Source organism: Anolis sagrei, chromosome 6, assembly GCF_037176765.1.
Source record: "Anolis sagrei isolate rAnoSag1 chromosome 6, rAnoSag1.mat, whole genome shotgun sequence".
Classification (NCBI taxonomy): Eukaryota; Metazoa; Chordata; class Lepidosauria; order Squamata; family Dactyloidae; genus Anolis; species Anolis sagrei.
Window position 1 is genome coordinate 29,580,689 of NC_090026.1, and position 26,090 is coordinate 29,606,778.

The 26,090-nt window shown below is 43.3% G+C and overlaps 1 protein-coding gene across 1 annotated transcript in view; it reads right to left on the minus strand.

Moving 5' to 3' along the window:
• Window positions 1-25,756, minus strand: part of PLXDC1 (plexin domain containing 1) — a 91,187-nt gene extending 65,431 nt beyond the window's left edge. Inside the window, exons 1-2 of the mRNA XM_060780781.2 lie at window positions 25,385-25,756; window positions 5,688-5,851 (exon numbers count right to left, since the gene is read on the minus strand). Coding sequence (XP_060636764.2) covers window positions 5,688-5,851; window positions 25,385-25,493 — 273 coding nt within the window. The 5' untranslated portion in view covers window positions 25,494-25,756. The remainder of the gene's footprint in view (window positions 1-5,687; window positions 5,852-25,384) is intronic.
• Between the last annotated feature and the right edge of the window lie 334 nt (window positions 25,757-26,090).

Consider the following 26,090-nt stretch of genomic DNA (forward strand, 5'->3'; position numbering starts at 1 on the left):
GCAAGCGTACAGATGCTGAGTTGTTTGTTCTGCTCCACATTCACACAGGTGGAGGGTTCTTCAAGGTAGTGCCATTTTGCCAGGTTGTCTTTTGATCTGCTGCTTTTGACTCCGCTTCTGAGTCTGTTCAGAGACTTCCAAGTTGCCCATTCTTAGTTTGACATCCAGTTGGAATTGCCTGATTTTTCTGCTTACGGGAATATTCTTGCTGTTGCTGGAGGGACATTTAGAGGAGTGATAGTTATCATGAAACTTTCCCTTGATTTAAGTCTACTGGGAGGAGGCTGATCGCCTTATAGTGGGGTGGCTTTCATAATGTTCAACCTTATTTCTCTTGCAGTTGGCAACAACTTCCCATTGCACATCAGAGGGGGCAATGGCAGCTGTGTTAAAGCATATTCAGGCCATGGCCCATGGGCCACAGACTACCACCACACACCATATGCATGCATAGCTTCAGTTTTACAGCGATATACAGCTACCGGTGAGAGGTTTGTTTTGCTTATTCTTTAATGTCAGTGTATTTTATGTGTGGCCCAAGACTATTCTTCTAACAATGTGGCCCAGGGAAACCAAAAGATTGGACACTCCAGTGTTAAGGCAAAATCACAAAGGTTGGTTGAATAGTTGGCAATCTCTGCCTCGCTTAACAAGAAACATGATGCTGTTGGATGTCTACCTGCCCTGATGTATGTGCCTTTCTCACTAAAGGTTCCATGTGCCGTGCTCACTAAACAACTGAAAATGCCACGAAGCAAAGCAAGTAAGTCACAAACTGGCCTCTAAATGCTGCCTTACCTGCCCACAGCTGGAGAGCATACATTTGGCAGCTATGGCTTCTGGTAGTAATCTGTCAAAGTGTGCAACACATTTCCTCTGTATTGATTTCAAGTTCATTAAAATGCAATCCTCTTTCATCTAGACACAGCTCACACTCTTAATTCTAAAGCACATAAACAATGTACCATTGATCTACACCATTCATGAAAATCTCACTTTCAATCCAGTACCTCCTCAGACCTTTCATTCCCACACCTTAATGCCATATTAAGTAGCTACATACAGTAGAGTCTTGCTTATCGGACATAAAGGGGCTGGCAGCAGTCCTTATCAATCTATCTACCTACCTACTACCTCTATCTATCTATCTATCTATCTATCTATCTATCTAATCTATCTGGAGGATTGCTGGGAGTTGCAGTCCAGGAATAGGAAATTTGAAATATGCAGGGATTGGGATGCTCTCAAAGAAATCCAAGGAGAAGAAAGCATGCAGCTTGGATCATCGTACTCTCCTAAAGGGCCTGGTCAAGGGGATGCTGGGAGCTGTAGTCCGGAAGAGAGTGTGGATATGCTATTGTGTGTGTGATTTTTTTTTTTTGCCAGGGGGAGTTGTTTTGCGCCTGTGCTGTAGCATCTTTTTGCTTTGTTTGGATTTTTAAGTCACGTCTGCTGTGTTTTTCAGTGTTTTTATGAGTGATGGTCACTTGTTGGCCTGATAGGTGTATTGTGTCCAAATTTCATGTCAATTCGTCCAGTGGTTTTTGACTTATGTTAATCCCACAAACAAACATTACATTTTTATTTAGCTGCACCCGCCACGCTTTGCTGTGGCCAACCTTCCCTCCCTCTATCTCTCCTTTCTTTCTCTCCTTCCTTCCCTCCCTCTTTCCTTCCCTCCCTTTTTTTCTTACCCTTCTTCTTTCTTCCTTCTCTACCTGTTTCTTTTCTCACTTCCTTTGCTCTTTGGTTCCATCCTTTCTTGTCTCTTTCCTTCCTTCCCTCCCTCTTTCTCTCTTTCATTCCTTCTCTCCTTCCTTCCCTCTTTCACTTTTTTATTTCCTTCTCTACCTTTCTTTTTTCTCTTCTCTCCTTCCCTCCTTCTTTTCTTCTTTCTCTCCCTCCTTCTCTCCTTCGTTCCTTCCTTCCTTCCTTCCTTCCTTCCTTCCTTCCTTCCTTCCTTCCCCTTTTCTGTCTATGTGTTTTGTGTGTGCATATATGTGTGTATATATTTTTGTATATAATTCTGTATATATGTATATATGTGTGTTTGTGTACATATGTGGTTTTGTGCATCATCATCATCATCATCATCACTTTATTTCTTAATTAGTCGCTCGCCACCAAAGTGCTCCAAGCGACTTACAATTTAAAATAGCTTATACACAATATAAAACATTCAATATAAAAACATTCAATATAAAAACATTCAACATAAAAATGCACTGTAATGTAATTTTCACATGCATTGTAATGTAACTTTTTTTGGCGTTTTAAATCTCTTCTGAGATATTTTCAGTGTTTTTATGAGTGATGGTCACTCGCTGGCCTGATAGGTGTCTTGTGTCCAAATTTTGTGTCAATTTGTGGTTTTTGAGATATGTTAATCCCACAAACGAACCTTACATTTTTATTTATATAGATAGATGGAGAGAGAGTTGGGGAGGGCTCCTTTAATTGAAGGGAAAATACTGTAGGAAAAGGGGGGCGTCAGATAAGAGCGTCGGATAAGATGAAATGTTGGATAAGCGAAAGTCGGATAAGCGAGACTCTACTGTATATGACCCTCAAACTACTGTTGGTGAAAAACAAGGTGCCTTCAATTTTTTTTGTTGCCTGTCACTATTTTATGCTGGTCTTTTAAACTGTTAGTTGATTAAGTCAAGTATGTAAGCGCAAAGCCTGCCCAAATCAGCTTTGGCCAAGTTGTGAAATAAAATCATAAAAATCCATTAATAAATGTGTGCCAACTCTTGTTAAGTGAGTTTTGTACATGCTCAGTGGGTGACTATGGAATGTTCTTCTATCTTGTTTATTAAAGTTATATAAGGCTTATGTCAAACCCATAAATTTCTCTCATTCGCTCTCAGACAAAGTGGCCTGAGGGGAATCTGACACTTTTGATCAAAAGTTGTATGTGTTTATTTCTTTTCTGATAGATTCAGAATTTTGATTAAAGCTTCACACTTACTCAAGTGTGGAAAGGGAGAACAGGGAGTTAGTATGCACATAAATCTCTCCCCCCCCCCCCCCCCATCCAATCTGGATGCGATTTTGAATGTATGTAATTAGCACAAGCAGGTTACTTATAATCAACCCAACTCAATAGCCAAGGTAAAATTAAATTTTGTAATTTTTGTAATTTATTGAGGGCTACTGTTTTTTATTTCTATAATTTTAGCTATTTTGGTAGTTCCTGCCAGTGGAGAAAGATCAGGTGGTTGAAGAGCTGCCTTGTGATGCTGTGGGTGTTGAAATACGTGTGAGGAAAGTGTATTTTTGGATTACGGATCAGCAGCTTGTAGGTCTCAGGTGTGTTTTTAGGTAACTAAAGCGTAATTGTAGTTACTTTTGAGAAATGGGAAAGCAGAGGATTACTTCCTTTAAAAAGAGTCACAAATAACAGAAATTTGATGGAGAGTGCTCGCAGTGGCTGGAGAGCTTCATTAAGGAGCAAAGACACCAACCGCACAAGAAACAAAATAAAGATCAGATATCCATCAAGACAGGAAAGGTCTCTAGGGAGCTAAGCCATGACCAAACTAAACTAGCTTCATCCCTCAAAAACATGAGAGAGATAGGGGAAAACAACAATAGAAAGCTCCCTAAGAGCCTTAAGCAATCCAACGTCCCCGCAGCGTTGTGGAAATATCCACGTGCGGGAACACTCTATGCAAACAGTATGTACGTAACTACTATGCCAAACAGCAACATTGCGCCGCATGATTCACTCTCTGTTGTGCAATGCACAACCAAAATGCAATTGTGTAAATTCAATGCATAGGAAGTAATGCACAACTGCAATGTGAAAAGTTATATGTGCAACTCTACTTCCCTTGCTATCCATGGCAATCATAATGCCCTCTGGCCTTCTCATCTAACATCACAGAGCCCCCGGTGATGCAATGGGTTAAACTTTGTGCCAGCAGGACTGCTGACCAGCAGTCAGCGGTCAGAATCCGGGGAGAGTAGTGTGAGCTCCCGTCTGTCAGCTCCAGCTTCTCATGAAGGGACATGAAAGAAGCCTCCCACAGGATGGTAAAACATCCGGGCGTCCCCTGGACAACATCCTTGCAGACAGCCAATTCTCTCACACCAGAAGCAACTTGCAGTTTCTCAAGTCGCTCCTCACATGAAAAAAAAATCTAGCATCATTCACTGCTCTTTTGCTTTTGTTTAAAACCATATTTACTTATTTGACTTGTATACCGCTACTCCCAATTTGGCTCAGAGCGGTTTACAGCAGTAGATTAAAACAATACAATTAACTTTAAAATACAATAAAAACAAGAACAGACATAGTCCCGAGTTATTCACCCATCAAAAGCTTGAAAACCCAAACTACTTTGTCCCTTATGATTCTTGAAAACCCAAACTACTTTGTCCCTTATGACGAAGAGAGCACGGGCCAAAACAAAATAGTATGAAACAAAATGTGGCCGGAATCCATCTCTGGATACAACTGTATTGTGTGTGGACATAACCTGGCAGAAGGACGAGAATCTGGCATAGTTTACTTTGAAAGTCAACATGCGGTTCTATGGTATGTATACATCCAAGGGAATTAGGGAAAACTCCAAGGCAATTAATTAGTGAAGCAATGATGCAGACAATTAACGGTGCAAACTCTGGACTCAATTCTACCTTGTGGGCCTACTTTTTAAAGTGGTAGTATATATTATAATTTATTTTACAGAGCATTTGGCCATAAGTACATACTTGGGGGATCAGTGCAGCCTATATCTCTTATGTACATGCATTTATCTTAGCAGCCTCAGCTTTTTCAACATTCACTTATGGTCTGTTGAACAGGGCAGCAGGTTAGGAAGGATAGTTATGGTAGACTGAGAAAAGGAGGGCTTCTATCTTCCTGCTATGATGTTGTTGATCTTAAACTTTTCTTTTATTGCTGATGAGCAATTTTAAGAAAGTAAGGGGAAAGAGTGAAGAGGAGAGAATGGCTAGCTAGGAAGGGATATGGGCCAAACCTGGCAATTAGAAAAGGACTAATTGGGGAGGGAAGTCAGTCCAAAATATCTGGAGAGCAATGGGTTGGAGAAGGTTATCCTATCTCAGGCTGGATCTACACTGACATATAATTCAGATTATCAAAGTGGATAAACCAGATTCTCAAAGCAGATAATCCAGATTACCTGATTTGAACTGGATTATATGAGTCTACACTGCCAAATAATCCAATTCAAAGCAGATAATCTGGATTTTATACAGCAGTGTAGAAGGTGGTGCAACCTTTCAAGGTCTGATTCCTTCGTTGTTTAGAGCTTCATCTCCCATCAGCCCCAGATATCATGAACAATGGTCAAGGATGCTGAGAGCTGTAGTCCACGCAGCTAAAAAAAACACCAAATTGGATGAGGTTGTTCCTCTCTATCTAATGCACTCTGGATATTGAAAAAGCCCCCTCTTCCCAGACTACAACCTGTAAAACACATTCTAATCCAATCACCCTTTCAAACCACAACCCTCAGAATCCACTCTCCTAAACATCAGAGTCTGGAAAAGTTATTTTTTCAAACAAGAACTGGCTTGGATGTCAAGTGGTTGTAATCCAAAAAGGAACATGTCCAAACTCTTATTTCCTTCTATGAAGAAAACAATTTTTACTGGAATTAGACTTTCTGCCCAAGGCTCTTGGTTGGGTCAGCCATTCCTTACGTGAGACTCACCACAATCTGTGTTTTGTTGTCTGTCAAAGTGTCAATAGTTAAGCTTCTTCCGCCAAGATCCTGGCTAATCTTTGTTCGTTTGTCGTCTGGTGAGATTTCTCGCACCTTTCGCTTCCAGGACCGAGGTCCTAATCCCAGCATGGATACATGCTCTTGACTCCAACCTGTAGTAAGAGAGTTAAAAACAGGATTTTTTTCCCTAGTGTACGAGGTTGTTTCAAAATAATGTTGTTTGTTCAATAAGATATAGGTAAACAGTCAGTCCTCTACTTTGGTGGGTTTGGTTTTTGAGGATTTGATTATTCACAGATTTAATTAAAATATTCTCACCAGAAACTTCTTGGAATTCCAATTTAGCTGAATGGTCAACTTCCAAGGGAGGACATAGAATTCCAACCACATTTCTTGAATTCTCTATGTCTTCCAGAGCAATTCTGGCAGCAGTTGACATCATCATCATCATCATCATCATCATCATCATTCCCCGTTTTATCTCTCCTGAAGGAGACTCAAAGTGGCCATAGAGCTGTTGTTGGAAAACCTAGACCAGTGGTTCCTAAGCTTTCTTGACCTGGAACCACTTTGCCAGGGACCACTTTGACCAGGGATTACTTGACCAGGGACCACTTTGACCAGCAACCATTCTCAAACATTAATACCAAAAGGGTTACAAACCAGTTTGGGGTGCTGATTCAGAAAATTGCTTGGATAGACCACAGCAACTCTAGTTTCTGATACAGAATGTATGCCATGGTCAGTGACAGGGAAGGAGTGGCAGGTGGCATGAAAGGAGCGGAAATAAAATAAAGAGGAAGAAGGCTAGCAGACCAGATTTTCGTCCTTGCGGCCCACTGGTAGTCCGCGGCCCACAGGTTAAGAACCACTGACCTAGACATTCTTAAAGAGATGTTCCCTTGGATCGTTTTTTTAAAAAATTGCAGATATTTTAGTTTTGTGGGTATCTTGAGCTCTAACTTCAGTGAATATGGAGAGCTGACATGCAAATATGAATCGATCTTTAATGTGGACTTTGGAAGCATCTACACCAGGCATAGGCAAGCATTTTTGCATATTGTGAATCCAGCCAAGAGAGCCGGACCAGGAGGAATCAGTGCTGGGGTGGGGCTAGGAGGAGTGAAGGTGGGTCATCCTCAGCTGCTTGCCCCATCCTTATGCTGGGAGGAGGGTGAGACACACAGCAGATGTCTTCCCGGCATAAGGACAAGGGCACTCTCACCTCGTCTTTGTGCTGGGAGGAGAGCAAGACAGGCAGTGGTGGAGAGTGCTGAAGTCCCCTCAGCAGGCAATGGTTGAGGTGCCCCAAAAGCACCCTCGGCTGCCGCCTGCCTCCTCACCCGGGCCTGCTTTTCTCGGCATCAATATGGGGCTTCACCTCGTCCTGATGCTGGGAGAAGGCGACGACTGAGGATCCTTTGGAGCCTCTCCGCAGCTCTCCTTCCAGTGGCCCACTGCATTCCCAGGCTGAAAGGAGGAGAAGGATACAGGCCGTTGCCAGAGATCTCTCTGGCAGTGGCCTGTCTTTCCCTCGGCACTCTTCTCTGCCTGAGAAGACCGTGGGCCACCACTTTCCTAGATGGAGAAGAGGAGGAGGAGGGGACAAGTCATTGTCAGAGATCTCTTCAACAGCGGACTGTCTTCCCCTCCGCACGCTTCTCCACCTGGGGAGATGGCGGCCCATTGTGTTTCCAGGAAGAAAGGAGGAAAAGACAAATGATTGGCGAGAGCTCCAGAGAGCTTTCACCAACTACATGTTTCTGCCCCGGCTCTCCTCTCAGCCTGGGGACGCGGGATCCTGCTTCCACATGCTGGGATGTGTGTGTGTGTGTGTGTGTGTGAGAGAGAGAGAGAGAGAGAGAAGCAGATGGGGGCAAGACCTGAGACCCCAAAGGGTCTGGTCCGGCCCACGGGCCTTGGTTTGCCTATGCCTGATCTACACTGTAGAATGAATGCAATTTGACACCCTGTCAACTGCCATGACTCAATGCTATGGAACCATAGAAGCTGTATTTTACAAGGTATTTAGCCTCAGCAATCTACAAGCCCCAGGATTCCATAGCATCTAGTCATGGCAGTTCACATGATGTCAAACTGCATTCATTCCACAGTGTAGATGCACCCTTTGTCTTTTCCTACTAGCTTCAGCTTTACAGAGCATTATTTTCTTATACAATGAGTCATCTCATTGATACGCCCAAAATTCAAGAGCTTAGTTTAGTCATTTATGCTTTCAATGAGAGTTTAGGCTTAATGTGCTCTCAACCCCATCTATCTGACTGTCCATGGGATTCACAGCAATCTCCTCCAGCACCACATTTCCAAGAAGTTGATGTTATTCCTGTCAGCTTTATTCACAGTCCAGTTGCAATTACAAGAAAACAGTGACCTTCTAGGAAGGAAATGGCACTTTCAGTGTTTTGAGTAGCAAGGTCACGGCACTTCAGAAGAAATGCAGATCATAGAATCATAGAATCAAAGAGTTGGAAGAGACCTCATGGGCCATCCAGTCCAACCCCCCTGCCAAGAAGCAGGAATATTCAAATCACCCCTGACAAATGGCCATCCAGCCTCTGCTTAAAAGCTTCCAAAGAAGGAGCCTCCACCACACTCCGGGGCAGAGAGTTCCACTGCTGAACGGCTATCACAGTCAGGAAGTTCTTCCTAATGTTCAGATGGAATCTCCTCTCTTGTAGTTTGAAGCCATTGTTCCGCGTCCTAGTCTCCAAGGAAGCAGAAAACAAGCTTGCTCCCTCCTCCCTGTGGCTTCCTCTCACATATTTATACATGGTTATCATATCTCCTCTCAGCCTTCTCTTCTTCAGGCTAAACATGCCCAGTTCCCTAAGCCGCTCCTCATAGGGCTTGTTCTCCAGACCCTTGATCATTTTAGTCGCCCTCCTCTGGACACATTCCAGCTTGTCAATAAAAAACACATGTGCACCTTTTTCTCTAAAGCAGTGAGACAGTGGTTATTTCCCCTCTTCCCAAAAATTCCCAAAACCAAACTTTGATTTTTTTTCCATTTTATATAGGGATACCATTTCATTATGTCATTGTATATAAAGGAACTTGAGCTGCTTCCACAGATTTTGGTATCTATGAGAGGCCGTGAAGCCAAACCCCAACAACACCCAAGGCTTAATGTACCCACCTATAAAATGGTGATGATGATGGTCACCTCAAAATAGTCATTAAAAGGACAAACCAATGTTTGGAAAAGTTACTTTTCTGAAGTTCCTCAAATTCCCCACTAATACATCGTTTGCCCATGTTGACTAAGAGTTTATGAAAAGTTATCATCCAAAAAAGCAAATTTTCCAACATCTGGATCAAACCAAATCACAGCTATGAAGTGCTTTGCACATTAAATGTGTCATATACAATGACAATCAGCTGCGAACTAGTTTGTTTACTAAATGTGTTGCATAGATGATTTGTCTTGTTTATTCAATGCATTATATAGATGATTCATGACAAAATAATAACTTCCAAGATGAGAGAAGTTCTTGGAACTGAATTTTGAAATATTCTCATTGGCATCATATGTACACAGCCAGTAATGAATCTGGGTCTGAAAGCAGGTTTCAAATGCCAGGACTCATTCCTAGAATATGAAAAACAAACAGATAGGCAAGAGTTTCTTCTGAGGATGTACAGAGAGCCAATCCTATTTCTAACATGAAGCCCCACATGCAATGTGATGGGCAGATGGTCAGAGGTCCAGATGTGGAGGCAATTTGGAGCCCAGATGCCTCTCCTTTTAGAAATGAGCAAGCTTTATGTAACCACTCCCAAACAACCACATGAATTCAATCCATTAATAGAAACTGGACATTATACACTGAATCACAGTACAGAACATTCAGAAAAAACAGTATTTTCTGTTGGTCATGGGGGTTCTGTGTGGGAAGTTTGGACCAATTCTATAGTTTATGGAGTTCACAAGGCTCTTTGATTATAGGTGAACTATAAATCCCAGCAACTATCATTCCCAAACTCCACCAGTGTTCACAGTTGGGCATATTGAGTATTTGTGCCAAGTTTGGTCCAGATTATCATTATTTGAGTCCACAGTGCTCTCTGGATGTAGGTGAACTACAACTCCAAAACTCAAGGTCAATGCCCACCAGACCCTTCTAGTATTTTCTGTTGGTCTTGGGAGTTCTGTGTGCCAAGTTTGGCTCAATTCCATCATTGGTGGAGTTCAGAATGCTCTTTGGCTGTAGGTCAGTGGTTCTCAACCTGTGGGTCTCCAGGTGTTTTGGCCTACAACTCCCAGAAATCCCAGCCAGTTTACCAGCTGTTCGGATTTTTGGGAGTTGAAGTTCAAAACATCTGGGGACCCGCAGGTTGAGAACCACTGCTGTAGGTTAACTATAAATCCCAGCAACTACAATCCCCAAATGACAAAATCAATGCCCCCCCCCCCCAACCCCACCAGTATTCAAATTTGGACATATTGTGTATTTGTGCCAAATTTCGTCCAGTGAATACACCCTGCACATCAGATATTTACATTACAATTTATAACAGTAGCAACATTACATTTATGAAGTAGCAACGAAAATAATGTTATGGTTGGGAGTCACCACAACATGAGGAACCGTTTTAAGAGGTTGCGGCATTAGGAAGGTTGAGGTTAAACCCTTGTGCTGACAGGACTGTTTATTGAAAGGTTGGCGGTTCAAATCCGGGGAATGGGGTGAGCTCCCATCTGTCAGCTCCAGCTTCTCATGTGGGGACATGAGAGAAGCCTCCCACAGGATGTTAAAACATCCAGGTGTCCCCTGAGGAACATCATTGCAGACAGCCAATTCTCTCACACCAGAAGTGACTTAAAGTTTCTCAAGTCACTCCTGACACACACACACACACACACACACAATACTTTAACTGCTATGACAACATCCTATGTAATTAATCCTAGGACTGGCCGTTTAGGGAGAATTACTGTATTTCAAATCCTCTGCCAGAGAGCTCGATTACCTTCCCAAATTACAAATTTTAGGATTGCACGGCATGGAATGATGCGTAATAAAGTGCTATAACTATATAATGTGAACAGACTTTGGGCTAAAATCTCCTTTTGGCCATACATATATATATCTAGGTGACTTTGAATCAATCATACTCTCTTTGTTTAATTTACTTTACAGAGTTGCTATGAGGCTAAAATAAGTGAGCGGAAGGCAAGTCAGCCACCGTGAGTCCTTGGATAATATATTAGATTTTTGAAAATTGCAAATAAATACTGTAAACGCTCAATGCAAACTTAATGTGCATCTCTCTTGTTTGTTTACCCCTTTCTGTTTTGTCCAATGAGCTCTTCCGGCTGAGTCCTTCTCTTTGTTTTCACAAAAACTCTGAGATACACCTGCTTAGACTGAAGGAGAATGAAAGATCTCCTTAATTTTGTGGGTTTTATAACTCAATGAGGACTACAATCTCCCTGTCATGTTCCATACAAGCAGTTGAACAATTATAGCACGTTGACATTTTGTACCAGAGGGATTCCTGTGGTCCTCTAATTTGAACCAGGAACTTGCCTACCCAATATAAAACCGAATCTACCCACTAGCCACGAGCCAAAGTTACACAACCGCTCCATGTTATTCTGGGCTCCTTCCGTTCTGAGGACCGCCATGGCATATATTCATCCTAGCCCTGCTTCCCCCACAAAGTTTGAATTTAGCCTGTGGCTTGCAAGAGTGTCCTGGGAATCCAGATGTTTTCCACTGAGATAGGATATCAAACTCCGTGATGGTGGAGGAGATGGAAATGGGCCTTGGGCACTTGTTTAGCTTTCTGAAGGGGAAAAAAATGAAAACCATCACAATGGGAATTAGGGTTTTTTTCCAGATCAGAATCTCTGTGGCTTTGTTGTTGGTTTTACGGTGGATTAGCCGAATCGGGATTTTACTGCAGCAAGAAATTGAAGTGGCAACATTTCACTTTGAAAGCATTGGTGTATAATGCAGATGTAGGTTTCCGAACCAAGATGCTGCTGAATATATTGTCACAAGCAGATAATACATTGTGCAATTCGATGTGAGCTTTATGATCTCACAAGTAAAACAAACAGCAAGGTTTAAATAGGGAAGGTGTTTAAGATCTAGTCAGGGGGTGCTGGAGTTTTTAACTGTTTTGATGTATTTAAACTGTGATTTTTTTTTAGTGCTGTTTGATTCTATTTTAATGTTTGCATTTTTGTATATTATAAATGGAATACTAGAGTTGTGTGCAGAATTCATTCCTACCGTTTCTACGGAAGCACGAAATAGGAAGCCCCGTCCCCTCTTGAAAATATGCTCGACACAAAAGCCTGCTTTCTTGTACATCTGAACTTGCTTCCTTGCTTTGGAAAGAGAGTGCATGTGTGGTGAGGTGTGCAGGCAGGCCCAGAGCTTGGCTGCAGGTGTGTTCCAGGCCTGCCAGCACACCTTGCCACACACGCACTCTTGGAGAGTGTGGTGGGGTGTGTGTGGCGAGGCATTCAGGCATGCCCAGAGCGAGCCTGCAGCTGAGTGCCTATTACTCCAGAGTAAGAGGCACTCAGCTGCAGGCACTAGCAGGTGCGCATGCTTTCCAGGCCTGCCTGCCTGCCCTGCCACACACGCACTCTCTTTTCAAGGAGAGTGCGTGTGTGGCATGGCGTGAAAGAAGTCCTGGAAAGCGAGCACACTTGCTGGTGCTTACAGCCGAGTGCGTCTTACTCTAGAGTAGAAACAGCAGTGGCCAGGTAAGAAGAATGCATTCTGGGAAGGGGAGTCACTGGGTGGTCTGATTTTTGGGGTCCCAAATCGAAAAAAAATGAAAACAATCCTCCCGATTTTGGGAGGCTCACAAAAACCAAATTGGGGCCACCAATGAAAGCCGGGACACAAAACGGAGCACAACCCCACATATACGAATGCTTGTCAAGTCAAACATTTTTAGCCCCATAATCTATGATAATCTTAGAATCATCATAGGTTGGAAACAACTTGAAGACAATGTATTGTCGAAGGCTTTCATGGTCGGAATCACTGGGTTGTTGTAGGTTTTTTTCACCTGCATCTATGGCAAGCAACCTCTGAGGATGCTTGCCATAGATGCAGGCGAAACGTCAGGAGAGAATGCCTCTAGAACATGGCCATATAGCCTGAAAAAACCTACAACAACCCGACTTGAAGACACATAACAACAACAAAGTTTGGTTCCTTCTACACTGCCATATAAAATCCAGATTATCTGCTTTGAACTGCATTATATGGCAGTGAAGACTCATATAATCCAGTTCAAAGCAGATAATGTGGATTCTCTTATTTGATAATCTGGATTGTATGACAGTGTAAAAGGGGCCTAAGATTTATGCTACTACAACTCACTTTTTCCATCGTAGTGGAGGTTAAATTTCCCACCCAACTCAAATGCGAGGACTAAATTCCCATCTCCAACCTACAATTTCTCATCTGCAGCCCACTCGCCCAAACACAGCCATGTTCCAGTCAGTGGAGAACGAGGGGAACAGGAGGCAAGCATCCAGCCTTTCCCTACAGCTGGACACAGAGCAATGATATCTTCTGGAGATATCTGCCACTGTGTCAGCAATAAAGGGGGGTTGGGCTTTTTGTCTGGGAAGAGGTCTTACACTTTTGCATCATAACCCTAAACTAAGAAGTATTAACCAGTAGAAACTGGGGATTCCCAAGTTAGTGAGCCAGCGACTCTCTTCTACATTTCAATTCAGACTCTAAAACAATGGTGTCCAACTTTGGTCCTCCAGGAGCCCTGGTCAGTTTATTCAGTGGTCAAGAATTCTGGGAGCTGATGTTCAAAACATCTGGAGAATCAAAGGTTGGACACCACTGTTCTAAAGGCACTATCCAAACATTTCTTCTCAACATGGTTTCAGCACCTGAGATAGCTACTTTGAAGCTTGGACTACATCAGGCATGGGCAAACTTTGGCCCTCCAGGTGTTTTGGACTTCAACTCCCACAATTCCTAACAGTCCATGCCTTGACTACATCCTAGATCTATCACACAATTAACTTGGGAGCCATCATAGTTACCAACTATGATGGCTTGGAGAGGAAGTAGCTGACCAGAGCTATGAATTGAGGAAAATTCTCCCAGATTCTGTTTTTTCCTAGTAGTGTCTTGCAAAAGAAACATGTGATGCGATACGGCATGTAAGAAATCAGTTGGTGAGTGTGTTAACTGTAAGATGCAAAGCACGAAGCTGATTGGTTGGGCCATGCCCGGGGAGCTAGCTGTGCCTGGGGGTTTTGGCAACAGTTTCATATTTAGTCTTGAGCTGTGCAGGTGCTTGCAGAAAGAGAGACAGTTCTTGCTTCATGAGCTGCTGGAAGGAGATTTCTCACATGGACACCGAAAGAACATTTATATCTCTCTCAAAAGGACATTGTGTGAGTCAACTCAAATGATCTCATGATTGTAAATATGTTGCTCTGAATCACAAAGAGTAAACTTCTCGTCCTGTATTGATCATCTGCATGGCATATTTTCTTTCTCTGGCAAGACAGTGTGTGGATGGATAAAACGTGAACTACACGTGATTTTCATTACGCCAACAACATGGCTAGAACCAACATCTAGGGTTATCTGAGTGAAAGCTGGTAATGGTTCTTGTATATTTAATGGTTGTATAGAAGCAGGTGTCAATAAAAAGATACAGAAGCCACAAAGAAGCAGATGTTGCTTGACACCAGGGTGCATGACAAGCAACATCTGTTAAAGGTGCAGGCACCATCTCTAGTTTTCAATCTGGCAGCCCTAACTCAACCGCTTGCTCCAGTTCAATGGTTGTCACTGGGGAGAACGTGTGTGTGATGGTGTCAAAGAGACCACACATTTCTTTTACTGGTACTTACCAAACAGATGTGGGTCAAAGGCAGTCACTCATCTCCAAAAACATGTAGCTAGGCCTCAGTTGCCCTCTCTCCCTCCCTCACATATGGATGATCCAAGCAGAGACGGCTATTTGGCACAGTCAATCTCTATGGTTTGGCTGCTTTCCCTGCCATTTCCTGGCGTGAAAATATTGAGCTCAGACACTTTATGAAACAGGCAACACATACTGAGATGGTTGCAAAGCTCTTTCCTGCTGGTCACATATTGATGACTTTTCCTGTTTACATGGTTTTCCAGCTGAGATTGGATTGGCAGCAAAGGAACTGGGTGACTCTGAGATGTTTTAATGCCGCTATTTGGCCCAACAAGCTCTATCCGCCTTAGGGGATCCTTCCTGGAAGATAGTGACGGACAGAGATTGTTTAGGAAAATTCAAGAAGATGTAAAATATATGTGGTTGTTCAATACATCTCATCAAATCAGAGGAAACACAAAAGGAAATCAAAATGGCCAACCTTTACTCCTGCACAAGGTAGAACACTACATTTTGGATCTAAAATACTCTGGTAATTATGAAAACAGCAGTAAATTTGTGTATTTCTTTCTCTTAGAATAGGTTCTTGATTTATAGCTCAAAGTGATTAGCTTGCTAGTCCCTAAACTTTGAATTCTAACCCATAAGTAGCGTAAGACAGTTGGAATACAAGAAAGGGTTGATGAGGAACATTTATGTCAATTGCTCTCAGGCATAATTGAAAGACATTTTGCTACTGGAATGAAAAGCAAGATGGTGACCTTTCAGTTCTACAAATGGAAACGGCAAACATGGAAGCCGAATCTTTCAACAGCACTTGCAACAAATCTCGATCCTTCATCTCAGGCAGAAATCTAGCTTAGGGTGCATCTACACTGCAGAATTAATGCCATGGCTTAATGATATGGAATCATAGGTGTTGTAGTTTTCCAAGGACTGTAACTTTCTCTGGCACAGAGTGCTTGCAACATCACCAAACCATAAATCCAAGGATTCCATAGCACTGAGTCATGGCAGTTAAAGCAGTGTCAAACTGCGTTCATTCTGCGGTGTAGATACACCCTTTGTGGGTACAGAAAAAGCAACATGGGACCAGATCTCTCTTCCACCACTCGCCTTGTGGCACAACTACAGAACAAGCAACATGTGCTGAAAGTCCCTCTTCTAGGCAATCATTAAAGATACAGAAGTCCTCTGTCATTTTCATTCTAGCAACCTCCCACATGGTCAATATAGTCCTAGAGTGCAGACGACTACTGTTCGCCCTCCACATTTGTGGGTTTGACTTTTGCAGAATTGATTATTCATGAATTTAATTAAAACATTCCCTCTAGTAACCCTCCATGGCAATTCTATTGTCAGCTTCCATTGGACGTTGGTCTCAGAGTTGTGCTGGGGGACCTAAATGTTTTTAGAGAGATGTTCTGAGATGTTCTCTCAGAACATCGCGAACCCCAGCAAATGTGGAGGTTTGACTGTATTGATTTATTAATTAGGTACTGTTGTAAGTTCTTGGTGGTATGGGCATACCAAATCACTGTGTCTGTCTCCCGAGGAATCTGTATAACAATCAAAAACCGTAAGAACAGACCATGGAGCAATGGACTGATTCAATATTGGGAAAGGAACACAACAGGGCTGTATACACTCACTCAACCTATTCAACTTGAATGCAGAACACATCATGCGATGTGCAGGGCTTGATGAATCTAAGGCTGGAGTTAAAATTGCTGGAAGAAACATTAACAATCTTAGATATGCAGATGATACCACTTTGATGGCTGAAAGCGAGGAGGAGCTGAGGAGCCTTCTCACCAAGGTGAAAGAAGAAAGCCTTCTAACCAAGGTGAAAGAAGAAAGTTAAACATTGCATGCTCCAAGTCGCTTCTGGAGTTATTATCATGGGGTGTCTGCGCCCTACACCACTGGAGAAATTACACTGTTTAGCTGGTATTGCACCACCTGACATCCACCGGGAAGTAGCAACCAATAGTGAAAGGACCAAGGCAGTGACATCTCCAGCTCATCCCCTGTTTGGGTATCAGCCAGCACGTCAAGGACTTAAATCAAGAAACAGTTTTCTAAGATCTACAGAGACACTCGCTGGAACACTCAGCAAGCGAGAGTCCAAAAGTGGCAGGCTCAAACCCAGAACCTCAATCAATGGCTGATACCAAATGAGAGCTTCCCCTCTGGACACACAGAAAACTGGGTGACTTGGAAGGCACTGAACAGACTGCACTCTGGCACCACAAGATGCAGAGCCAACCTCAAGAAATGAGACTACAAAGTTGAATCCACGACATGTGAGTGTGGAAATGAGCAAACTACAGACCATCTGCTGCAATGCAACCTGAGCCCTGCCACATGCACAATGGAGGACCTTCTTATAGTAACACCAGAGGCACTCCAAGTGGCCAGATACTGGTCAAAGGACATTAATCAACTACCAAGCTTGCAAACTTTGTGCTTTGTTTGTTAAAAATGCAATACAACTGTTTGGTTTGCTCCTGACATGATAAATAGTAAAACATTTTTAAAAAAAACAAGATTCTGGCAACCGGACTGATTGATAACTGGCAAATAAAGGGAGAAAATGTGGAGGTAGTGACTGACTTGGATATTTCTAGATGCAAAGATTATTGCAGAAGCAGACTGCAGCCAGGAAATCAGAAGACATTTACTTCTTGGGAGGAGAGCAATAACCAATCTCGATAAAATAGTGAAGAGTAGAGACATCACACTGGCAACAATGATTTGCATAGTTAAAGCAATAGTATTTCCCATAGTTGCCTATGGATGTGAGAGCTGGACCATAAGAAAGGCTGAGCGAAGGAAGATAGATGCTTTTGAACTGTGGTGTTGAAGGAAAATTCTGAGAGTGCCTTGGACCACAAGAAGATCCAACCAGTCCATACTCCAGGAAATAAAGCCCAACTGCTCACTGGAAGAAAGGATAGTAGCAGCAAAGATGAAGTACTTTAGCCACATAATGAGAAGACGGGAAAGCTTGGAGAAGATAATGATGCTGGGGAAAATGGAAGGAGAAAGGAAGAGGGGCCGACCAAGGGCAAGATGGAGGGATGCTATCCTGGACTGGCTTGACCTTGAAGGAGCTGGGGGTGGCCACGGCTGACAGGGAGCTCTAGCATGGACTGGTCCATGAGGTCATGAAGTCATAAGTGACTGAACAAACAACAACTGGGCATTATCTGGGCGGAGACCACCAGGGGGTGCTAGACAGAGGTTGTTGTTCATTCGTTCAGTCGTCTCCGACTCTTTGTGACCTCATGGACCAGCCCACGCCAGAGCTCCCTGTCGGCCGTCACCACCCCCAGATCCTTCAAGGTCAGTCCGGTCACTTCAAGGATGCCATCCATCCATCTTGCCCTTGGTCGGCCCCTCTTCCTTTTTCCTTCTACTTTCCCCAGCATAATTGTCTTCTCTAGGCTTTGCTGTCTCCTCATGATGTGGCCAAAGTACTTCAGCTTTGTCTCTAGTATCCTTCCCTCCAGTGAGCAGTCGGGCTTTATTTCCTGGAGGATGGTCCATTTTATTGTGGTGAAGGATAAAGGAGTAAACCATTTCCCCCTGTTTTCCTTTTATTCTCCCCACCCATGTTGCAGGAAATCCTGGAACCGGTTTGATGCCCAAATGACAATTCCACAAACCACAGAGCATTGATGCGCATTGTGGCTTTCTTTCTTTTTCTTTTGTGGCGGTTTGATGTTTGGCTGTGGCAATAGCTTCAAACTACAATAAATGGTCGATGTAGATGGGGCCAAGGCTTCCCATCTTTGTCATCTCCAAACCATTGCATATTTTTGCTCCCTTCCATCCAATTTCACGCAACAGCTTTTCCTTTTTCTTGCCTGCTTTAATCATGATTTAAGGCTAAATCCCCACATTCTTATGTTAATTGATATTAGCATTGCACTTTATTCAGCAGAATGCTATTAGTAGTAATACTTCTATCATGCGCCTAGCACTGTCAAGTGTTTAAACAACTCCGCATGTTATTATCTACTTGTAATCCTTATAAAGCTCTATGAAGTAAGCCTGTATGATTATCCCACACCTTGCAGGTGGGTGGACTGAAGCTAAGTGAAATTTCCATAGTGAATGCATCACAAAAGCGAGATTAGAGTGGCCCTGTTTCATACTTACAGGGGACAATTCTTTATTTGACAATTCAAGTTTAGTCAAAAATAGAAGTACAGTACGTCCATTGTATCTGCAGGAGATACATTCCTGAACTTACTGTAGAAACAAGAAATTATGGATACTAGCAAACCCTCCAGCTGGAGGTCAGCTGTGACCAGCAGTGCTGTAGTACCAACTAAACAGTAGAATTTCTCCAGTGGTGTTAGGTATAGACATCCTGTGATAATGCAGCATGTCTAATGAAGAGCCACATCCACTGTTTTAATGTGCAACGTCTTTGTAGATGGCTGATTCTCTCACACCAGAAGCAACTTACAGTATACAACCCAACAAACAAATAAATGGACCTTTTCAGGATCAACTTACTTACTTATTTAGGCGATCCCTCATTGTCCAAGTAGGATTGTCTTCCAAGATCGGTATACTGATGGTGGGTCCGTAGGTGACTGTAGAGCCCTATTCTTGATCTGCATCTTCTCCCGCAGTGAAGGCATTGGTTTCCAGGAGGAAACCAGTCCCGGTTGGGGTTGGCTTGATGCAACTTCCTCTTGGCATGTTTCTTCTTTCGCCCTCCATTCCTGCCTTTTCAAATTCTACAGCACTGCTGGCCACAGCTGACCTCCAGTTATTTATTTATTTATTTATTTGCTTTACTTCTATACTGTTTTTCTCAGCCAAAATGGCGACTCAGTTGGAGCGCTCAAGGGCCAGGACTTCCCAGTTCTCAGTGCCTATGCCAGAGTTTTTAAGGTTGGCTTTGAGCCCATCTTTAAATCTCTTTTCTTGTCCTCCAACATTCTGTTTTCCATTATTGAATTCGGAGTAGAGCAACTGCTTTGGGAGACAGTGGTCAGGCATCCGGACAACGTGGCAGTCCAGTGGAGTTGATGGCGGAGGACCATCGCTTCAATGCTGGTAGTCTTTGCTTCTTCCAGCATGCTGACATTTGTCTGCTTGTCTTCCCAAGAGATTTGCAGGATTTTTTCAGAGGCAACGCTAATGGAATTGTTCTAGGAGTTGCATGTGACGTCTATAAACAGTCCACGTTTCGCAGGCATATAGCCAGGTTGGGAGGACAATAGCTTTATAGACAAGCACCTTGGTATCCCTATGGATGTCCCGGTCCTCAAACACTCTCCGCTTCATTCAAGCAGAGAGTGTCAGGTTCAACTACGACAATAATCTCAATCAACACAAAAGGCATTTCAGCTGCCAATGAACAGTTACTTTATGAATTGTGCTGAGATAATAGGGTGGAGGGAATCCTTATTAAGTTCATAGGTGACACAGAACTGGGAGGGATTTAACATATTGGGATGAGCGTTGATCATAAAATGGACATTAGCCAGTATTGTGATGCTGCAACAATAAAGATGGATACTATTTTGGTATGCATAGTTTCCCAGTTGAAGGAATGTATAGTCCCAGTATACTCTGCATTAGTCAGGCTTCATCTGGAACACAGTGTTAAATTCTGGGTGTCTCGTTATAGGAAGGATCTAGAGCACATTCAGAGAAGGGCAATCAGGATGATATGAGATACAGAGAGCAGAATGTATCAGAAAAGGTTGAATGAGCGGATATATTCAAGCCTGGAGAGCTATCTGTTGGAGATGTTTCGCTGGCGTCCCTACGCTGAGCAAGCACTTGGATCTGATGGCCCTTCCAACTCTATGGATCAACGTCTTTCTAAATTTGCATCTATACCTACACATACACAAATCAGTATCCCCTTTTGTTCGTTTTTGATTATGCATTTTGCCCTTCTCTTTTTGGGCAATGTGTATGTAGTCATAGATGAAATTTGAACTAAGAGCTCGCTGATTCATAGCTCTGTCTCTTAGCAACTATGCTAAACCAGCTGATTATATGTAAACTTACTTATTGTCTGATTTTTAACTCTTCCCTGGTTCTTTTGTAATAGTAAATGCCTAAAAATATTTTTTTTTACAATTTTTCTCATTTCTAGCTACCACCAAAACAACAACACATGGCTACGTGCTATGGAACAATTGTATTCCTTCCAGTTTCTCTGAAGAGGACACACTTCTCAAAACTACAGGATCCCTTAAAAGAAAAGATGCACACAGGCATATCATCCAGATTATTAAAGCAGATAATCCACATTATCTGCTTTGAACTTGATTATATGAGTCTACAATGCCATATAATCCAGTTCAAAGCAGATACTCTGGTTTTTATATGGTATTGCAGGGCCCCCTCCACACAGCTCAATAAAATCCCACATTATCTGCTTTGAAATGGAATATAAGGCAGTGTGGACTCAGATAACACAGTTCAAAGTAGACATTGTGGGATTTTCTGCCTTGATATTCTGGGTAACATGGCTGTGTGGAAGGGCTCTAGAAGGGGCCACCAAAACACAACCACATTGACAAAAGCAGAGAGACATTGGGCAACCAGAAAAGAATGGGATAGACTACGTTCTGCCTCGTAGTCTAAGATCTGCCGGGGAGGCCCTGCTCTCGGTCCCACCAGCTTTGCAAACATGGCTGGTGGGGACGAGGGACAGGGCCTTCTCGGTGGTGACCCTCCACCTGTGGAATTCGCTCCCCAGCTAAATTAGATCGCTGTCCTCCCTCCTTTCTTTCAGAAGAAAACTGAAGATGTGGTTGTAGCACCAGGCTTTTGGCTACTGGATATAATGGCACCTGAACAGTGAATTGGACCAGATGGTTGTTATAATGGAGATGCCTTTATGATTGGATAACTAATGTTGTTTTAATTTATTATATTGTATGATTTTATTTTGCTTTTATAATTGTAATTATTGCGGCATCTAATCGTTGCCATTGTTAGCCGCTCTGAGTCCCCCAGATAACCAACTAAAACTATTCTAATACTCAGCTAGATCTATTTTATTTGTAGTTTTGCCTTCTCTGGCTTTAACTAATTAAATTAAATGCATTCTTGCAAAGAATTACATATTCCCCCAACCGTTCCAATTTGGCAGGAACAGTTCTGATGAATCCTCTGCCATTCTACATTTTCGGCGACTTTTCTGTTTTCTCCTCCCATTTTCCCCCTTAGACCTCAGCTTACTTCTATTGCTTCAAACTGAGATCAGCATGCAAGAATAGTTTGCAATCAATTAACAAAGTGCCTCTAGTCTACACTATGTAATTAATTCAAAGTCATGCACTCCCAGGAGGGGCCACAGGGGAGGTTCCAGACTGAGCCCAATCCGGAGACCTCAATGACAGATCAGGCAGAAGACAACATGGTATATGTTACAATGGCTGTGAAGGTGGAAGAAGGCTATAACAAATTGAAAAAACTATTGCAACGTGGGGCTGCCTTTGAAGACGGCCCAAAAGTTTTAACTGGTACAATGGGCAGCAGCCAGGCTCCTACTGGAGCAAACTATAGGGAGCATACAAAGCCCCTATTAAAACAGCTTCACTGGCTGCTGATAAGTTGCTGAGCCAAATTCAAGGTGCAGGTCATGACCTATAAAGCCCAAAATGGTTCAAGCCCCACCTATCTCTGCGATCGCATCTCCTTCTATGAACCGGCACGAACTCTTAAGATCTTTCGGGGAGGCCCTCCTTTCGCTCCCACCACTGTCACAAGTACAGTTGGTGGGGACGAGAGAGAGGGCCTTCTCATTGGTGCCCTCCCACCTCTGGAACGCCCTTCCAAAGGAAATAAGACAGGCCCCATCCCTCCCCTCCTTTCGTAAGAGCTTGAAGACCTGGTGGTTTCAACAAGCCTTTGAGAATGATCAGTTCTAGCTCAGCCCGAAACATTGTTGAATATGGCCTTATACTTCCTACCTATTACCCCGGTCATCCCTCTAATAGGCCCTGGAAATGAACAGCCACAGACCCGTACCTGCTATTGTTGTTAGCCTGTTATAGCACTGTACTTAATTCCCTGTCTCCTCATATTTTGAGTTTACACTAATCTTGGCCCGGCCTTTTAATTGCTCTGAACAGGCAGGATTATTTTTAATATATATGTGTTTTATGCTTATATTGTTTTTTTAATTTTATATCATGCTGTTTACTCTGTATGTTTTGGTGATGTTACTTTGAAACCGCCTTGAGTCTCCCTTGGGGAGATAGCGCGGTATTTAAAGTATTATTATTATTATTATTATTATTATTATTATTATTAAGCCAGCATTGTCATGTTAACCACGGCACTGGCTGGGACCTTCATTCTGTGAAGACTGTGTGTTGATCGGCTGTGCACTGACCTCCACACATTAAAAAACCTCATGCACAGCCGTCTTCCAAGAACTTGGAAGGCCATCATACTCGGACAACGAGGAATCACCGAGGTAAGTTTCTTGGCTCAGCCTTTCACAAGTCAGGTATGGCACTAGGTTTGATGGGACTCTTGATGAAGAAGTCTTCCAGATTGTCTTCAACAACAGGATCCCCATTCTGCATGGCAGCAGGAAGGGAAACGTGAACTAGGACAGTGGGATGTCAAGATGTGTGGGAACCACTGTAGCCGATGTCCCTTTCTGATCATCCTATTTTTCCCAGAAGCAAATGGGCACTACCACCACCAGCAGTGAAATAAAAAAATCTAGGCTCACATGGAAACATCCTTTTTTTAAAATTATAGAGCCTAGTATCTCCTGGCAAGGAAACTCAGGAGAAACACCCAGGAGGTTCTCACAACTACCTCCTCCGAGCATCTGTTGCTTGGCACAGTTGCCTCACTGTCAAAAATCCAGTTTGGAAAGGGAAATTTAGGATGTGTGTGGGAAGATGAATTTAAGAAAACACGATGAGCTCTACTGGATAACAGCAAGAATTAATCTTATCTTGTATTTTGTTTCCAACATTGGCCACCCAAAAGCTTCTCGAGGGGCATTCTACACTGTAGAATTAAAGCAGTTTGACACTAATTGCCATGGCTGAATGTGATGGAATATGGGATTTGTAGTTTGGGTTGTAGTCAGCACTCTTTGACAGAGAAGGCTAAAGACCTGGAAAAACTCCCACTCCCATAATTCCATAGCATTGAGCTATGAAAGTGGTTTCAAACGGAATTAATTCTACAATGTAGATGCACCCCGAGAAGCCTACAAAACTATCAACACTCTACAATGGTGCCTTTTTCCAACTTAGACCCCTTCCACACAGCTGTATAAAATCCACATTTAACCGGATTATAAAGCAGTGTGGACTCAGATAATCCAGTTCAAAGCAGATATTATGGATTGTCTTCTCTGATATTCTGGGTTATATGGCTGTGTAGACAGGCCTCTTAGTGACATACAACAAAGATAGCAGAAGTTGACTTCTAGAGTAGAGTTGACCCTGGCACACTGCTCATGTGAATCCTTCCCACAGGTTTGTAGTGTAAGTTTTCATAACTTAAATCAGGAGCCACACTGTTCCATTCGCCAAACCAATTCAGAATAGCCATGGAGACTTGTGTGGTATGCATAGGGACCCATCTCAAAATTATTTGTGGAAGCATACTTGGTTTAATGCTGGCACCTTAAGCACATAACTACCTTGCAAAGCCAGGATCATCAAGAGACAGATACAATAACAAGTAACACTCTATACCCAAAACGCTGGCAAAACACTCTGCTACAGGCATCAAAATCCAAATACAACTGAACACATCTGTATGGGGATTCTTTTTATGTGTCTGGAGCGACTTGAGAAACTGCAAGTTGCTTCTGGTGTGAGAGAATTGGCTGTCTGCAAGGACATTGCCCAAGGGACATCCAGATGTTTTACCATCCTGTGAGAGGCTTCCCTCATGCCCCCGAATGAGAAGCTGAAACTAACGGACAGGAGCTCACCCTCCTCCTTGGTATCGAATCGCTGACCTTTAGGTCAGCAGTCCTGCCGGCAAAAGGGTTTAACCCATTGCACCACCTGGGGCTCCTGCTAAGTCTATTAGAAGCAAACATTAAAATTCTCCCAGAAGTCAACCAAATGTTGGTAATTTATTTATACTATCATTACTTATGATTCCACCAATTTACATTGCAATAGCAGCAACAGCCAAGCTGCTTCTGGTGTGAGAGAACTGGCTGTCTGCGAGGACGTTGCCTAGGGGATGCCCAGATGTGTTACCATCCTGTGGGAGGCTTTTCTCATGTCCCCGCGTCAGAAGCTGGATCTGACAGACGGGAGCTCACCCTGCTCCCTCGATTCGAATCGCAGACCTACCGGCACATGGGTTTAACCCATTGCGCCACTGGGGGCTCCTGTATAGGGATGAAGGACTTAACAAACAAATCTTGATGCTTCTCACATTGCTGGCATGCACTTGCTTGTTCCTTACATGACATGTGCCCATTTAATTTCAGTATATTGGTACACAACTAGAACGGCATCCTTTTCCATGCTCAAGGAACACCTTCCCTCCGCTGTCAGTTTAAAGGCATTAGTTTCCACCTGCATCCCATTGCCACCTGTCCACATTTCATTCCTGTTTGCACCTCAGAGGCACATCTGTTGGTGCACCTTCACGCCTTCAGTTCCTATAACCACCACTTTGCGTGCATGCCTCCACCTTCCTCCCAAACCATGTTGTTGAACACACTATAGGTAACTATCCACCCATGCTTTCACATCCTGCACATGCACATCATTAGAGGATGCCACCGAAGGTGTGAACTGTACCTGGGTTGTGTCTTTCCTTCTCAGATCCCAAAGCCACCTCCTGCAGGAGCCAGAAGAGGAGGACAGAGGCTCCCCAGGACATCTTCAGCAATTCCAGGTGCATCCCCATCTTTCCAAAGCACCACCACTAACTTTCTGCTCTTCCCTCCCCTGTAGTTTCTTCCCCCAGAGCTTCTTGGTCCCCTTCCTCAGGACTTGTCACCTCCAAGCCAGTGGTGGCCAAGGAAGGGGGAATTCAGGGTGATGCCCAGGTTCTGGTGGAATTTGACTGGCAGAAAAATCTAGCCTTTGGGGGCTGCTGCAGCAAGCAACTCTCAAAGCTCAGCTGAGCAGGGCTTGGATGGGGGAGAGACAAGAGAAGCAAGCAGGGGAGGGAAAGGAGGGATGGAAGGAAGGAGGGATAGAGAAAGGAACAGGGGGAACTGCCTGCCCTCTTGTGGCCATCTGGATTATACCACAGAAGCAATTCTATTTAATGGGAATTTAAGGCAAAAGCTTTTAGGCTCCAAGGCAGATGCCCAGACTGAGTTTAAACCAAGATGAGGATGAATCTACACTGTCCTCTATCCCAGGATCTAAGGTGCTGCGGGGGCTCAATGGGTTGAACCTTGTGCCGGCTGAACTGCTGACCTGAAAATTGTTATTATTTATTTATTTCCAACATTTCTACCCTGTCCTTCCCAGGGTGACTTACAATGGCAGCAAT